The 18,360-nt window shown below is 48.4% G+C and overlaps 1 protein-coding gene across 1 annotated transcript in view; it reads left to right on the forward strand.

Moving 5' to 3' along the window:
- LOC134969570 (puratrophin-1-like) overlaps nucleotides 1-18,165 on the forward strand; it is a 42,403-nt gene extending 24,238 nt beyond the window's left edge. Inside the window, 9 exon segments of the mRNA XM_063945607.1 lie at nucleotides 1,026-1,115; nucleotides 1,240-1,464; nucleotides 1,652-1,822; nucleotides 2,989-3,166; nucleotides 9,266-9,382; nucleotides 9,924-10,190; nucleotides 10,271-10,419; nucleotides 10,421-10,495; nucleotides 18,107-18,165. Coding sequence (XP_063801677.1) covers nucleotides 1,026-1,115; nucleotides 1,240-1,464; nucleotides 1,652-1,822; nucleotides 2,989-3,166; nucleotides 9,266-9,382; nucleotides 9,924-10,190; nucleotides 10,271-10,419; nucleotides 10,421-10,495; nucleotides 18,107-18,148 — 1,314 coding nt within the window. The 3' untranslated portion in view covers nucleotides 18,149-18,165.
- The last annotated feature ends 195 nt before the right edge of the window (nucleotides 18,166-18,360 follow it).

The following is an 18,360-nucleotide window of genomic DNA, read 5'->3' on the forward strand; positions in this document are numbered from 1 at the left end:
CCAGCATACACTCTCTCTCTCTCTTTCCAGCAAACACACTCTCTCTCTCCAGCACACACTCTCTCTCTCTCCAGCACACTCTCTCTCTCTCTCTCTCCAGCACACACTCTCTCTCTCTCCCTCCAGCACACTCTCTCTCTCCAGCACACTATCTCTCTCTCCAGCACACACACTCTCTCTCTCTCCAGCACACACACGCTCTCTCTCTCTCCAGTACACACTCTCTCTCTCTCCAGTACACACACTCTCTCTCTCTCTCCAGCATGCTCTCTCTCTCTCCAGCACACACACACTCTCTCTCTCCCCAGCACACACACTCTCTCTCTCCAGCACTCTCTCTCTCTCTCCAGCACACACTCTCTCTCTCTCTCTCCAGCACACACACTCTCTCTCTCTCCAGCACACACTCTCTCTCTCCAGCACACACTCTCTCTCTCTCCAGCACACACTCTCTCTCTCTCCAGCACACACACACACACACTCTCTCTCTCTCTCTCTCTCCAGCACACTCTCTCTCCAGCACACACACACTCTCTCCAGCACACTCTCACTCTCTCCAGCACACACACACACACACTCTCTCTCCAGCACACGCTCTCTCTCTCCAGCACACTCTCTCCATATTCAGCAATTGTGAAACAGTCAGATCAGTGTTTTTAGGTAATTAGCAGCAGGCTGGAACATCTCCCTGCATGATCACTTTCATTTTCATTTGGTCTGTGTGGCGGCCTCCAGTGGCCACCGGTGCACATAACAGAGGTGAGGAGCAGTTAGCCTTTACTAATTTAGGATAAATAAACCTGGAAATCCATAAATTCCATACGGACATTTCTGAGGGGTTTTTCGGAAAATAATTAGTCCGTTAAAGGGAAACTCCAGATTCTGTGTCGTCTTAGTAGATGTTTGTCGGTTGCTCTTAGATACGACCATATAAACGCCCCTGAGCAATGTGGACAGATGGGCGTAAGCTGCTGATCTGTAGTGTTTCAGGGTAAATTACAGACGTTTTGCTTTTTTTCCTCTAGAAAGACCAGTTTGGGATGTACGCCTTATACAGCAAGAATAAGCCCCAGTCCGACTTGTTACTAGCCAGCCACGGGAACATATTCTTTAAGGTGAGAACGTTACACTAGATGTAAAGGATCTCTGTTCCCCTCTGTGACTACTCTGTGGTTCTGGCATCAGTAGACGCAGGTTGTGCCCCACAATGATTAATGCATGCTGTGTGCTTATTGTCAGAATAAGCAGCGGCAGCTGGGAGACAAGATGGACCTGGCCTCGTATCTGCTGAAGCCCATCCAGCGAATGAGCAAGTACGCTCTGCTCCTGAAGGACCTGATCAAGGAGTGCAGCGAGGCTCAGGAACATGAGCTGGTGTACCTGCGCGCCGCCGAGGAAATGGTGAAGTTCCAGCTCCGTCATGGCAATGACCTCCTAGCCATGGACGCCATACGGGACTGTGATGTGAGTGAAGGGGCAGCAGGTTCAGGAGGTGGACAGTGCAGTTACTACTTTATAGACACTTCTTTGTGTACACGTCACACGTGATGTGTTCCTGTGTCATTCTTCCTATGTATTGTCACATATCACACACCCAGTGTGTAATACACTCTGATGACATCCCCCCTTCCTACATATTTTGGGTTAACAGGTGAATCTAAAGGAACAAGGGCAGCTGGTGAGACAGGACGAAGTCACAGTGTGGTTGGGCCGGAGGAAGTGCCAGAGACACGTCTTCCTGTTCGAGGATCTCATCTTATTCAGCAAGCCCAAGAGGATTGAAGGGGGACTGGATGTCTACATATACAAACGCTCATTTAAAGTAAGTGAAGCATCTCAGACCATCACCCACTCGTATAGGAGTGTCACACACAAAGGGAAGCCCCAGAATGTCTACCAGGGTCCCAACACCCCAGTATCTGTGATCCCTATCACCTCTTCCTTCCACCCTGAGGACTTCTGCATGTGGGAAAATAATAAATACTGTTGGAATCCCAGGATCCTAGAATGGTGGAAAACTCTGTATAATGTACACATATATATAATGTGGTATCCGGTCTCTAGGTTGACCACACTTGGGTCGACACTGTCTAGGCCTACCACTATTGGTCGACATGGTTTCTAGGTCAACAGGGACTCTAGGTCGACGTGAGTTCTTCACATTTTTGATTTAAAAAAAAAACTTTTTCATACTTTACGATCCACGTGGACTACAATTGGGGACGGTAACGAGCCATGCGAGGGGACACGGTGCACTAATTGGGGATTACGGTCACTGTATGGAGAAAACGACACCCAAAAAAAGTGCAAAAACTCATGTCGACCTTCTGTCATGTCGACTTACTGTCCCTGTCGACCTAGAAACCATGTCGGCCATAATTACTGTTGACCAATAGTGGTTGATCTAGACCAGAGCTGGCCAAACCGGTCCTCGAGTTCTACCAACAGTACATGTTTTCCAGGCCTCCTGGAGATCTGTAGAATTGGCAGTTAGGAATGAATGCAGCACATCTTAATTAGTAATGACTACACCTGTGCACCAGCTAGATGGTCTGGAAAATGTGAACTGTTGGTAGATCTCGAGGACTGGTTTGGCCAGCCCTGACCTAGACACTGTCGACCTAAGTGTGGTGGACCTTGCATACCACACCCATATAATGTACACACATTGGCCATCGCTACATGCGGGAGAACTAGCAGGTTACATTTTCAGATGAATATTTACATAACGGTGTAAAAATAACTAAATTGTATGACGTGTGTATTTTAATTTTCAAGGGTACAATTTTCTGTGTGTTGTATCCTTACATTAGCTGTAGCGATACATCACATCATATACATCTGTGCTTATTGCCATAGGGATCACATTAATGACCCAAAGAGCACGGTTCTCGCCCTGGGCATTTAGCTCTGTGTGTTAGTGATCTCTCATGAGGTGGCCAGTTTGTAGCCGGCCCTGCCGCTTATGCCACTTTCTCTGATTGGCAGACAGCAGACATCGGCCTGACAGAGAATTCCGGAGACAGCGGGCTGCGCTTTGAAATTTGGTTCAGGCGACGTAAATCCAACGACACACACATTCTCCAGGCGAGCAACGCCGACATCAAGCAGGCCTGGACCGTGGACATTCCTAAAATCCTCTGGCAGCAGGCGACCAGGAATAAGGGTACGTCATCGGTCTTACTGCCATTTTCTCTATCGTCCTAAGTGGATGCTGGGGTTCCTGAAAGGACCATGGGGAATAGCGGCTCCGCAGGAGACAGGGCACAAAAGTAAAGCTTTTACAGGTCAGGTGGTGTGTACTGGCTCCTCCCCCTATGACCCTCCTCCAGACTCCAGTTAGATTTTTGTGCCCGGCCGAGAAGGGTGCAATTCTAGGTGGCTCTCATAAAGAGCTGCTTAGAGAGTTTAGCTTAGGTTTTTTATTTTACAGTGATTCCTGCTGGCAACAGGATCACTGCAACGAGGGACAGAGGGGAGAAGAAGTGAACTCACCTGCGTGCAGGATGGATTGGCTTCTTGGCTACTGGACATGAAGCTCCAGAGGGACGATCACAGGTACAGCCTGGATGGTCACCGGAGCCACGCCGCCGGCCCCCTCACAGATGCTGAAGCAAGAAGAGGTCCAGAATCGGCGGCTGAAGACTCCTGCAGTCTTCTTAAGGTAGCGCACAGCACTGCAGCTGTGCGCCATTTTCCTCTCAGCACACTTCACACGGCAGTCACTGAGGGTGCAGGGCGCTGGGGGGGGGCGCCCTGGGAGGCAAATGAAAACCTTTAAAAAGGCTAAAAATACCTCACATATAGCCCCAGAGGCTATATGGAGATATTTACCCCTGCCTAAATGTACTAAATAGCGGGAGACGAGCCCGCCGAAAAAGGGGCGGGGCCTATCTCCTCAGCACACGGCGCCATTTTCTGTCACAGCTCCGCTGGTCAGGAAGGCTCCCAGGTCTCTCCCCTGCACTGCACTACAGAAACAGGGTATAACAGAGAGGGGGGGCAGAATAAATGGCAATATATTAATATAAAAGCAGCTATAAGGGAGCACTTAATCATAAGGCTATCCCTGTCATATATAGCGCTTTTTGGTGTGTGCTGGCAGACTCTCCCTCTGTCTCCCCAAAGGGCTAGTGGGTCCTGTCTTCGTATAGAGCATTCCCTGTGTGTCTGCTGTGTGTCGGTACGTGTGTGTCGACATGTATGAGGACGTTATTGGTGTGGAGGCGGAGCAATTGCCAAATATGAGGATGTCACCTCCTAGGGGGTCGACACCAGAATGGATGCCTTTATTTGTGGAATTACGGGATAGCGTCAACTCGCTTAAGCAGTCGTTTGCCGACATGAGGCGGCCGGACACTCAATTAGTGTCTGTCCAGGCGCCTCAAACACCGTCAGGGGCTGTAAAACGTCCCTTGCCTCAGTCGGTCGACACAGACCCAGACACAGGCACTGATTCCGGTGGTGAAGGTGACGAATCAACCGTATTTTCCAGTAGGGCCACACGTTATATGATTTTGGCAATAAAGGAGATGTTACATTTAGCTGATACTACAGGTACCACTAAACAGGGTATTATGTGGGGGTGAAAAAACTACCAGTAGTTTTTACCGAATCAGAAGAATTAAATGACGTGTGTGATGAAGCGTGGGGTGCCCCGATAAAAAACTGCTAATTTCAAAGAAGTTATTGGCTTTATACCCTTTCCCGCCAGAGGTTAGGGAGCGCTGGGAAACACCTCCTAGGGTGGACAAAGCGCTAACACGCTTATCAAAACAAGTGGCGTTACCCTCTCCTGAGACGGACGCACTTAAAGATCCATCAGATAGGAGGATGGAAAATATCCAAAAAGGTATATACACACATGCAGGTGTTATACTACGACCAGCTATTGCGACTGCCTGGATGTGCAGTGCTGGGGTAGTTTGGTCAGAGTCCCTGATCGAAAATATTGATACCCTGGACAGGGACAATATTTTACTGTCGTTAGAACAAATAAAGGATGCATTTCTTTATATGAGTGATGCACAGAGAGATATCTGCACACTGGCATCACGGGTAAGTGCTATGTCCATTTCGGCCAGAAGAGCTTTATGGACACGACAGTGGACAGGCGATGCGTAGAGGAGTTATTTGAGGTCGGTCTATCGGATTTGGTGGCCACGGCTACGGCCGGGAAATCCACCTTTTCTACCTCAAGTCACTCCCCAACAGAAAAAGGCACCGACCTTTCAACCGCAGCCCTTTCGTTCCTTTAAAAATAAGAGAGCAAAGGGCTATTCATATCTGCCACGAGGCAGAGGACGAGGGAAGAGACAGCAACAGGCAGCTCCTTCCCAGGAACAGAAGCCCTCCCCGGCTTCTACAAAAGCCTCAGCATGACGCTGGGGCTTCGCAAGCGGACTCGGGGGCGGTAGGCGGTCGTCTCAAAAATTACAGCGCGCAGTGGGCTCACTCGCAGGTAAATCCCTGGATCCTGCAGATAATATCTCAGGGGTACAGGTTGAAATTAGAGACAGAGCCACCTCGCCGTTTCCTGAAGTCTGCTTTACCAACGTCCCCCTCAGAAAGGGAGACGGTTTTGGAAGCCATTCACAAGCTGTATTCTCAGCAGGTGATAGTCAAGGTACCTCTTCTACAACAAGGGAAGGGGTATTATTCCACTCTATTTGTGGTACCGAAGCCGGATGGCTCGGTAAGGCCTATTCTAAATCTGAAGTCCTTGAACCTATACATAAAGAAGTTCAAGTTCAAGATGGAGTCACTCAGAGCAGTGATAGCGAACCTGGAAGAAGGGGACTTTATGGTATCCTTGGACATCAAGGATGCGTATCTCCACGTTCCAATTACCCCTCACACCAGGGGTACCTCAGGTTCGTTGTACAAAACTGTCACTATCAGTTTCAGACGCTGCCGTTTGGTTTGTCCACGGCACCTCGGGTCTTTACAAAGGTAATGGCCGAGATAATATTTCTTCTTCGAAGAAAAGGCGTATTAATTATCCCATACTTGGACGATCTCCTAATAAGGGCAAGGTCCAGAGAACAGCTAGAGATGGGTTTAGCACTATCTCAAGAGGTGCTAAAGCAGCACGGATGGATTCTGAATATTCCAAAATTCCAATTAATGCCGACAACTCGTCTTCTGTTCCTGGGGATGATTCTGGACACAGTTCAGAAAAAGGTTTTTCTTCCCGAAGAAAAAGCCAAGGAGTTATCTGACCTGGTCAGGAACCTCCTAAAACCAGGAAAGGTGTCTGTACATCAATGCACAAGAGTCCTGGGAAAAAATGGTAGCTTCTTACGAAGCAATCCCTTTCGGCAGATTCCATGCAAAGGGATCTGTTGGACAAATGGTCAGGGTCGCATCTTCAGATGCACCTGCGGATAACCCTGTCGCCGAGGACAAGGGTATCCCTTCTGTGGTGGTTGCAGGAGGCTCATCTATTGGAGGGCCGCAGATTCGGCATACAGGATTGGATCCTGGTGACCACGGATGCCAGCCTGAGAGGCTGGGGAGCAGTCACACAGGGAAGAAATTTCCAGGGAGTGTGGTCGAGCCTGAAAAAGTCTCTTCACATAAGCATTCTGGAACTAAGAGCAATCTACAATGCTCTAAGCCAGGCGGAACCTCTGCTTCAAGGAAGACCGGTGTTGATCCAGTCGGACAACATCACGGCAGTCGCCCATGTAAACAGACAGGGCGGCACAAGAAGCAGGAGGGCAATGGCAGAAGCTGCCAGGATCCTTCGCTGGGCGGAGAATCACGTGATAGCACTGTCAGCAGTATTCATCCCGGGCGTGGACAACTGGGAAGCAGACTTCCTCAGCAGACACGACCTTCACCCGGGAGAGTGGGGACTTCATCCAGAAGTTTTCCACATGCTATTAAACCGTTGGGTAAAACCAATGGTGGACATGATGGCGTCTCGCCTCAACAAAACACTGGACAGGTATTGCGCCAGGTCAAGAGATCCGCAGGCAATAGCTGTGGACGCGCTGGTAACACCTTGGGTGTACCAGTCGGTATATGTGTTTCCTCCTCTGCCTCTCATACCAAAGGTATTGAGGATTATACGGCAAAGAGGAGTAAGACTAGTGGCTCCGGATTGGCCAAGAAGGACTTGGTACCCGGAACTTCAAGAGATGGTCACGGACGATCCGTGGCCTCTACTTCTGAGAAGGGACCTGCTTCAGCAGGGTCCTTGTCTTTTTCAAGACTTACCGCGGCTGCGTTTGACGGCATGGCGTTGAATGCCAGATCCTAAAAGGAAAAGGCATTCCAGAAGAAGTCATTCCTACCTTGATAAAGGCAAGGAAGGAAGTCACCGCGAAGCATTATCGCCGTATTTGGCGAAAATATGTTGCGTGGTGCGAGCAGCGGAGTGCTCCGATGGAGGAATTTCAACTGGGTCGTTTTCCTACATTTCCTGCAATCAGGATTGTCTATGGGTCTCAAATTGGGATCTATTAAGGTTCAAATTTCGGCCCTATCAATATTCTTCCACAAAGAATTGGCCTCAGTCCCTGAGGTCCAGATTTTTATCAAAGGAGTACTGCATATACAGCCTCCTGTGGTGCCTAAGGTGGCACCGTGGGATCTAAATGTAGTTTTAGATTTCCTCAAATCCAATTGGTTTGAACCACTAAAGAATGTGGATTTGAAATATCTCACATGGAAAGTGACTATGTTACTGGCCCTGGCTTCGGCCGGGAGAGTATCTGAACTGGGGGCTTTGTCTTATAAAAGCCCTTATTTAATTTTCCATTCGACATAGGGCAGAGCTGCGGACGCGTCCGCATTTTCTCCCTAAGGTGGTATCAGCGTTTCACCTGAACCAGCCTATTGTAGTGCCTGCGGCTACAGACGACTTGAAGGACTCCAAGTTGTTGGACGTTGTCAGAGCCTTAAAAATATACATTTAAAGGACGGCTGGAGTCAGAAAATCTGACTCGCTGTTTATACTGTATGCACCCAAAAAGTTGGGTGCACCTGCTTCTAAGCAGTCGATTGCTCGTTGGTTTTGTAACAAAATTCAACTTGTACATTCTGTGGCAGGCCTGCCACAGCCTAAATCTGTTAAGGCCCATTCCGCAAGGAAGGTGGGCTCATCTTGGGCGGCTGCCCGAGGGGTCTCGGCATTACAACTCTGCCGAGCAGCTACGTGGTCAGGGGAGAACACGTTTGTAAATTTTTACAAATTTGATACCCTGGCAAAGGAGGACCTGGAGTTCTCTCATTCGGTGCTGCAGAGTCATCCGCACTCTCCCGCCCGTTTGGGAGCTTTGGTATAATCCCCATGGTCCTTTCAGGAACCCCAGCATCCACTTAGGACGATAGAGAAAATAAGAATTTACTTACCGATAATTCTATTTCTCGGAGTCCGTAGTGGATGCTGGGCGCCCATCCCAAGTGCGGATTATCTGCAATACTTGTACATAGTTATTGTTAACTAATTCGGGTTATTGTTTAGGAAGCCATCTTTCAGAGGCTCCTCTGTTATCATACTGTTAACTGGGTTTAGATCACAAGTTGTACGGTGTGATTGGTGTGGCTGGTATGAGTCTTACCCGGGATTCAAAATCCTCCCTTATTGTGTACGCTCGTCCGGGCACAGTACCTAACTGGAGTCTGGAGGAGGGTCATAGGGGGAGGAGCCAGTACACACCACCTGACCTGTAAAAGCTTTACTTTTGTGCCCTGTCTCCTGCGGAGCCGCTATTCCCCATGGTCCTTTCAGGAACCCCAGCATCCACTACGGACTCCGAGAAATAGAATTATCGGTAAGTAAATTCTTATTTTCTCTGCCCCCTGCAATCATGTCACTTATAGCAGATACCGGGTCACTTAGCCCCAAATACTGGTTGGTTGGCTGCTAATAATGTTGTAGGATCCAATCCAGATAAAAGGTGTGTCAGATAAAGTGGTTGTGGAGGAAGATATTTCCCTGCACACTGCATACTTCCTGTCTGTAATTACATTGAATGAACTGCAGCCAGCAACCTCTAAGCCTGTATATGCAGCTGAATAGCAAATGTAAACCATGTGTTAAATATCTGAAGTCATGTCACAGAAATAGAACTAAGTGCTATGTATGAAATAAGAGATCGTATTTGTAGATAAAATGAAACATGTAGTAGGGATTACAGGGATCATTGTGTGTGGTCAGTGTGCTGTAAACCAGCGAGATGCTGTATAGTAAGCGAGCGCTTCTATTGGTGGATTACTGTCCGTGTCACAGAACGTGTCTCCTTTCCCCCGGCAGAGGTCCGCATGCAGGAAATGGTCTCTATGGGTGTTGGCAACAAGCCGTTTCTGGACATAAAGCCAAGTGACGCAGCAATTAACAACCGCGCTATTGATTACATCATGAAGGGGAGAGGTACGGAATACATTCGGATCCATACTCTGTAGTAGTGATGAGATCCGCAGGAAGGAGGCAGAGGACACGGAAGTACTCTTGCACGAACCCTAGAAATGTTCAGAATTTTAAAGAGACAATCATCCCAGTGCAAGCTGAGGGTAGTTTATCATCTATCTCAGTGCTTCTCACACCCGCTCCTCAGTGCACACTTACAGGCCAGATTTTAAGGCTAGCCATGTTTCAGCATAGAAGGTTATATCAAAAGGACCACAGTACCTGTGGTCATTTTGATTTAACCTTCTATGCTGAAACATGGCTAGCCTTAAAACCTGGACTGTTAGTGTGCCTAGAGCAGTGGGTGTGAGAAGCCCTGATCTTCCATAATACAGGCTCAGGTGACTGCTGACTATGGGGCAGCTAACTGCATGGAGCCGCCATATTTATGCGGTGATGTGTCTATATAAGTGAGACAAGGGGGTAATAAGGTGTATATGGTTTCTGGTGGCCGGAACATAATGTTTGGATTAAGATCACCAATTATTGTTTTCTTTTCTTGCAGGTGCCAGGACCAGGGCGTCTATTGCGGTGTCCTTATTTGATCATTCAGATCCTTACAAAAGGACCCAGGCCCCCATCACTTGCAGCTCTGTGCCCTCTGCTTGCGGACCCTCCTCGGCTTCACTGCTGGGTCCTCTAAACCTGCATATGTATGTCAATCAGACCCTTCTGCCCGGAGTTCTCTCCGCCAACAGACCCTTTGAGACGAGCAGCTGCCTGGAGGAAGACGAGTTGGAGAATGAGACGAGTTGCAGTCAGCCTTCCATGAGTACGTGTGGTGGGGAGTGTCTGCTGGTTCTGCGTCTTCTCCTGTGTACCCACCTGACGTTTCCCCTGTTCTTCTTACAGCCACAGAGAGCTCGGAGTCCTCGCAGTGCATGTCTGGTGCTGGATCCAGTGGCTCGGACAGCGGCTGCGTCTCCAGTATTCCGCAGGACAACCTGTCTGAAGATGCCGGTTCTCCCTGCGATGCCTCGGCACAGTACACCTTTTCCATAGAGGAGGAACAGTTCCAGCATCATCTCCCCGGTTGTGGAAAAATCCAGATTCATCAACCGCCAATACATTTCCGCAGTAAGAACATCGTTATTTGTACAGATTGAGTATCCCATATCCAAATATTCCGAAATACGGACTTTTTTGAGTGAGAGTGAGATAGTGAAACCTTTGTTTTTTGATGGCTCAATGCACACAAACTTTGTTTAATACACAAAGTTATAAAAAAATATTGTATTAAATTACCTTCAGGCTGTGTGTATAAGGTGTATGTGAAACATAAATGAATTGTGTGAATGTACACACACTTTGTTTAATGCACAAAGTTATAAAAAAATATTGGCTAAAACTACTTTCAGGCTGTGTGTATAAGGTGTATGTGAAACATAAATACATTCTGTGATTAGATTTAGGTCCCATCACCATGATATCTCATTATGGTATGCAATTATTCCAAAATACGAAAAAATCCAATATCCAAAATACCTCTGGTCCCAAGCATTTTGGATAAGGGAGACTCAACCTGTATTACCGTAGATAGAAACATATAAGACTCAAACAGTGGGAAAAACTAAATTCCTCTTCCAAGTGTTAAAAGTTGTTTTGTTTTTTAATAAAAGTGTAATAGGTGTTATTAGTATTTACAAATAAAGCAAACGTTTTGTGATTTCAAAGCCACGCCTGCACAATGGGTGTCGAGATATTAAAGAACATTTAGGGGGAGAGTTGTCAAATCTCGGAGTGAGATAAAGTACCACCAGTCAGATTGTAAATAGAAAATCCAATTGTTTTACGTGTCGGCAGCCACTAGTTGACGCCAGACGGAGAAATTAAATTGTTGCTCTGTTCGGGGCATAAACAGCTGTGCGCGTCGGCATTTTAGCTCCCAGTCTCTTGGGCTGGCGAGCAGGAGCAAGTGAAAAGTAACCCGTTTGGGCGCACAAACTGCACTTTCCGCGTTGCAGAAAACAAAACAATCTTCCATCACTTCAGATGGGAGATAGGACGCGCGGGCACGTAAAACAATCGAATCCCCCCCCCTAACTATTTGACAGTCTGTGGTAGAGAAATCATAGAAGCAGACTGGTTGGTACTTTGTCCCTCTCCAAGATTTGATAAGTCTCCCCCGTGCTCCCCCCCCCCCCCCATTGCTATTAAAAAAAATGTGCCCCCCTCCCCATAGCTATAAAAAGAAAAAGCATGCGCGCGCCAAAGGCGCTCTCCCGACAAGGGTGTGTGGCCTGATTAAGATGGGCGTGGTCTCACCTTAGAAACACGCTGAATCCAGTGATATTAGGTGAACACTAGATATAGCAGTAATTGCAGCTGTGTAATACGCTGTACAGCAGCACCCGTGAATCATTCTTTCTAATGGCCTCTTCCATTTCTTGGGCTTTTCCTTACCCCCATGCTTCTTTATCTGATTAAAGTGGTCTTTTTATTATGTCTATTCAAGCGCAGGTAGAGTTATGGGTAAGATTTGTAACTTGCGCACTACTTAGTCTGTGTCTCTGTGTTTTTTTGAGAGTTGTCTTAAGATTGGTTGTGTAGCTGGGCGTTAGTTCCTTCACCATGGAAACCACCCCCTCCCCATTTATCCGGGCTTGGGACCGGCTATGCACTTCACATAGGCTGGGTTAGGCGGACATCGTATAGGTGTTATTCTCCGTGTCGCCTTGTTGACGACCCGCTTGCTATTATTCCCTCTTTTACCTCCTTCTCTTTAGTATGTCTGCCCCTTTCACATCTCTACCAGACAAATGGCACGAGGGTCCCCTGTGTCCTAGTCGGTACCCTCTTCCTGGACGATGGTTCTTCAGCCCAGGTGGGGAAAGCACTGGGTGAGGCAGACCGCTGCAGCTGATGATATTTCCAGGTTGGAGCTCTGCAGCTTCAGCATTAGTGAGTAGTAATGTTCTCTCACTAGCCTGGTGATGGGACTGTAGGGAAACACTCTGCATCGCTGAACAAGCTCCCCAAACAGTCTAGTTGCCTGTAGCTGGATGTCACGGTTGTCTTGCCATAGATACTCTGCTACGATGTGGCTGAGGGTCTCATTATACTTGTACCAAGTTTTCTTCTTGCTCAGTTGGATAACGGTCACCAAGGTCTTCAGGATGACCGGAACCAATGTTTGATGTTCTTTTTCTTTGAGCATACGGAGGAGTGGCTGCATAAAGGCATTCCGGTACTTCTTTGCCTCTTTAGGGTAGAAGCATGTGAAGATCTCAATGAACTGTAGAACTTCCTGGCTTGCATAGTTATCTGCGCCATCCATGATGAGTAGGATGTCGCCAAGAACCAAGTTAAGTAGGCCCCCATTGACACATTCAGGAAATGTCACAAGAGATGTAAATACTGTGACACAGGTGTATCTGCTCTGGATATCAGGCGACTTACAGAGTGGCCTGAGCAGACTCACAACTTCTTTCAAGTCCCCGGTCTCGGCAAGATGTTCAACAACGTTTTCAGTGTATTCATGCCACGGAATGCCTTTTAGATGTTCACTGTATATTTCACCATCTCCAAAAGAGACTGTTGTCGCCTTGGTTCCCTGCAGACCGTCGGCCAGTAAGGTGTTCACTTGGCCTATGATGGCTGTGATTAGGTCGGCAACCGCCACAGCACCATCCCGGTTTAGGGTCTCCCACTTGGCGAGCGTAGTGCAGGCTTGTGTAAACAATCCTCTGATATCCGGATCTTGCATCGCACTACTTCCAAAAGCCACAGCAGCGTTATTAATGAGCATTGAAACAGTCGTCTGGGTGCCGGGGTGAGTTATGGCTTCCATCGCTGAACATACCTCATGTAACACATAGACCTTGTGATCAAATGGCACGGTGGGATATGTCAGTATTGCAGCTAGCGTGGTAAATACAGAGCGCCGTGGGCAGTTACCGCGGACCAGTAGGGTAGTCTCTAGCTCCATTATAGTGGTCTCCATGTGGTCCCTGGCTAACAGGTACAGTAGTTTGCTGGCTGAAAGCCAAGTGACCTTATCATGCTCTGCCCAAATCATGGTCTTTACAATAACGGGAAGCATATCGGTGAATGCGCTGCTCACATCCATCCTCGCCTCCAACGCTTGGCGCAGAAATGCAAAGATCAGCCGGTGCGATTCAGTAATGGGCGATCCCTCTCTCAGGAAAGCGTTTATCCTGCCGATCTTCTGCAGAAGTTTCTCCAGCGGCATAGCAGCGATGATCTCTGGAATACATTCTATCATCACTGGAGAGTAGAGGAGCTTCAGTTCATAAAGCAGCATCTCGGTGTTGTCTCTGGAGGGCTGCATGGTCGTCAAGCTCATATCAGGTGTGCAGTCTGCGTGCACGGCTAAAAGTGGATACCTGAAGTTGGTACCCCCAGTGGTTGTGAAATCTGTATCAGAAGTCACTAGTTAAAGGTTTATCCAAATAAAGGACAAGAACTCACGAGGAGTCAATGTAGTGATAGAAGCTACCACCACAAAGTGGCTGGCAGCTGCCCGGGCATGCCTTACATAGGGCGGCAGGGTAATGGTGACATCACAGGGAGATTGTGACATCACACTGACATCACAATGCATGCAGGAGGCAGTTACAGATGCCTGCAGGACCTGTGTTTAGGAAAAGGACTAAAACACTGAAGTACCATATAATCTTATCATACAGTATACACTACTATTCCTCTACTTCCTATCACTCCCGACGTGCGCAAATATAAGATACTATCAGGGTGGGCACCTCACAATAAGGAAAATCAGGTCAAGAGCAAAAAAAAAAAAGGAAAGTATTCTGAGATAGGGGATTAGTATTGTTAATATTATTGTGAATTAAAAACATATTTCCACTAGGTATGCATTAAAAATCCCCATAGGTTTTGCCTCATTCACAGCCCTTACTAATATATTAGCTAAATATTAGTTTGAGGTAAAGTGTGAATTAGAAATGTGCACATTGGGGGTAATTCCAAGCTGATCGCAGCAGGATTTTTGTTAGCAATTGGGCAAAATCATGTGCACTGCAGGGGAGGCAGATATAACATTTGCAGAGAGAGTTAGATTTGGGTGTGGTGTGTTCAATCTGCAATCTAATTTGCAGTGTAAAAATAAAGCAGCCAATATTTACCCTGCACAGAAATAAAATAACCCACCCAAATCTAACTCTTTCTGCACATGTTATATCTGCCTCCCCTGCAGTGCACATGGTTTTGCCCAATTGCTATCAAAAATCCTGCTGCGATCAACTTGGAATTACCCCCATTATTATTCTTCTTGGCCATCAGTATTGTTTTCATGTGTAAATAAGCCTACTATTTCTATCGCGGCATCAGCCTATTTCCAATATTTAATATCCTTCTAATAAAATCATCAATAACCCTAATCAGACCATGTGGTTATATTTTTTATGAGTCGCTGTCAGTTCTGGGGAGGTAAAATAAGACGCAGGTGTAGGGAGCCACCAAAGAGTCTTCGGGGCAGGTTCAATTAGCCACGAAGTAGGTTGCACAACTTAAGTGTCTTGACCATGCGTCTTCGGCCTGCGGGCCCTCTGGCTGTTGTGGGGGCTGCACATCCCAGCATGCTCTGCCTCAGTTTTAATAGCAGGGCTGTGGTGGGGAATGCGGGGCTGTGTGGTTCCGCGGCAGCTGGAGGGCCGCGGGTTGAGGACCCATGGTCTTGACCAATCATGACTAGAATTTCATTACATCATCCAATCACTATTAGGAAGGTTTAACCTTATTTTAGGGCAGACTAGATGGGCCAAGTGGTTCTTATCTGCCGTCAAATATTATGTTTCACTATGTAGTAACTTTTCATGAATGTGGAGCAGTTCTGCCCATGATTTGTGTCTTACACGTGATCTGTACAGAAGGCGTTGTGCAGCCGCCCTGCCCCTGTGTCAGCGCTTCCTGGGGCTCCTGTTAGGGTTATGAGCACTTTACATTGATTGCTGAGCTGTTCTGTGACTGTTACATCCATGCGGCTGGCAGTAAGGTACACAGGACGATTGGGTTGCAGAGCCGTTTTGTGGCTGGCAGTATGGTATGCAGAACGATGAGGTTGCAGAGCCGTTCTGTGGCTGGCAGTAAGATACACAGGACGATGAGATTGCAGAGCCGTTTTGTGGATGGCAGGATGGTACACAGGACGATGGTGTTGCAGAGCTGTTCTGCGGCTGACAGTAACGTACACAGGACGATGAGGTTGCAGAGCCGTTCTGAGGCTGGCAGTATGGTACACAGGATGATGAGGTTGCAGAGCCGTTCTGCTGTTGGCAGTATGGTATTTAGGACGATGGGGTTGCAGAGCCATTCTGCTGCTGGCAGTATGGTATTTAGGACGATGGGGTTGCAGAGCCGTTCTGCTGCTGGCAGTATGGTATTTAGGACGATGGGGTTGCAGAGCTGTTCTGAGGCTGGCAGTATGGTATTTAGGACGATGGGGTTGCAGAGCCGTTCTGCTGCTGGCAGTATGTTATTTAGGACGATGGGGTTGCAGAGCTGTTCTGCTGCTGGAAGTATGGTATTTAGGACGATGGGGTTGCAGAGCCGTTCTGTGGCTGGCAGTAAGGTACACAGGACGATTGGGTTGCAGAGCCGTTCTGTGGCTGGCAGTAAGGTACACAGGACGATGAGTTTGTAGAGCCGTTCTGTGGCTGGCAGTATGGTATTTAGGACGATGGGGTTGCAGAGCCGTTCTGCTGCTGGCAGTATGGTATTTAGGACGATGGGGCTGCAGAGCCGTTCTGCTGCTGGCAGTATGGTATTTAGGACGATGGGGTTGCAGAGCCGTTCTGCTGCTGGCAGTATGGTATTTAGGACGATGGTGTTGCAGAGCCGTTCTGCGGCTGACAGTAAGGTACACAGGACGATGGGGTTGCAGAGCCGTTCTGCGGCTGACAGTAAGGTACACAGGACGATGAGGTTGCAGAGCCGTTCTGCTGCTGGCAGTATGGTATTTAGGACGATGAGGTTGCAGAGCCGTTCTGCTGCTGGCAGTATGGTATTTAGGACGATGGGGTTGCAGAGACGTTCTGCTGCTGGCAGTAAGGTACACAGGACGTTGAGGCTGCATGAGTAACCCCGGTGGGGAGAGTATGGTTGTTATACACTAATAGAGGAAGCGTCCACTTATTAAATCTAGATTAATGTTTTACACGCTGGAATAAAACAAGTTTCATTAACAACATACAACTTTACTGATAAGTGTCTGAGTAATTATAACCTGCTACTTATTATCCTGGTACCACTGACTGCTGCCTGGATACTTGGGAAAGGTACAAGAGCCTATTACCTGCACCCCAGCCGCCTGTAGCCATCGGTGGGTTTCTAATGAACTATGATCAGCGCTGTTACCTGATGTTATGTATCCACTTCTATTACATATAGATAAACGTATTAAAGTTTACACTTTTTTATATTAATGAGACATTGGGGTCAATTCAATTCGGCAACTTATGAATAAAGCCGGGAATTAGGTCCCGACGCTATTCAATTCAGCTGCTAGTTACCCGCAATTGTCGGGAATTCTTCTCTCATCCCCGGGGGATGAGAGAAGAAACCCGACAAAAGTGCTGCCTCGCAGCCGGCGCGAGGCTGATTCTATCGGGAATCAGCCTCGCGCCGGGGAGTTAAGTCGGAGAATGCCCGTTCTCCCGACAATTCAACCTGTTTAGTCGGCGAGAACGGGACATCGCCGACTTAACTGGAGCTGAATTGAATAGCGCCGGGAGCTAATTCCCGGCGCTATTCATAAGTTGACAAATTGAATCAACCCCATTGTGCGATTATAATACTATTAATATACACTAATTATCTTTGTCCGTTCTCTGTTCCCTGAATTTACAGAAAGAGCAATGAAAATTAGACTTTTTTGTTTTTCCTTTTGACAAGTTGAAATATTTTCTTGAGGTGTTGGCTGTGACTCTGTGCGATGAGCGCTCACTCCCCTGGCGGCTGTGACTCTGTGCGATCAGCGCTCACGGCGGCTGTGACTCTGCGATCAGCGCTCACGTCCCCGGCGGGTGTGACTCTGTGCGACTATCGCTCACGTCCCCGATGGCTGTGACTCTGTGCGACCATCACTCACTCCCCTGGTGGCTGTGACTCTGTGCGACCAGCGCTCACGTCCCCGGCGGCTGTGACTCTGTGCACCAGCGCTCAAGTCCCCGGCGGCTGTGACTCTGTGCACCAGTGCTCAAGTCCCCGGCGGCTGTGACTCTGTGCGACCAGCGCTCAAGTCCCCGGCGGCTGTGACTCTCTGCACCAGTGCACAAGTCCCCGGCAGCTGTGACTCTGTGCGACCAACGCTCAAGTCCCCGGCGGCTGTGACTCTGTGCACCAGTGCACAAGTCCCCGGCGGCTGTGACTCTGTGCACCAGTGCACAAGTCCCCGGCGGCTGTGACTCTGTGCGACCAGCGCTCACAGTCCCCGGCGGCTGTGACTCTGTGCGAACAGCGCTCACGGTCCCTGCGGCTGTAACTCTGCGACCAGCGCTCACAGTCCCCGGCGGCTGTGACTCTGTGCGACCAGCCCTCACGCCCCGGCGGCTGTGACTCTGTGCGAACAGCCCTCACGCCCAGGCGGCTGTGACTCTGTGCGACCAGCCCTCACGCCCCGGCGACTGAGTGTGAACATCTCCTGATTGGATGCTTTTTATTGCAGGTGCTAAATCCTAACCTCTCACTAATGACTGCATCTCTCCCCAGAACCCACGTCACATTTCCCTCAGTCCTTCCACCATAGTCTGAGCTTCTTCCTAACATCCATCAGTAAGTGCCACTTTTCTGCCTTTGTGTTACATCTTGTGCTGCCTTGCCATGTAACAGTGCATGTGTGTGTGCATGCTGCTAACACAGCAGCTACATGCTAGTAGGGCTACTGTCTCACTGCTCCATGTAGCGCCACCTAGGGGGGGATTCCTGCGAGTCAGGGCACTGGGGACAGGAAGGATAACTGTGTA

This window comes from Pseudophryne corroboree, chromosome 11, assembly GCF_028390025.1.
Source record: "Pseudophryne corroboree isolate aPseCor3 chromosome 11, aPseCor3.hap2, whole genome shotgun sequence".
Lineage (NCBI taxonomy): Eukaryota > Metazoa > Chordata > Amphibia > Anura > Myobatrachidae > Pseudophryne > Pseudophryne corroboree.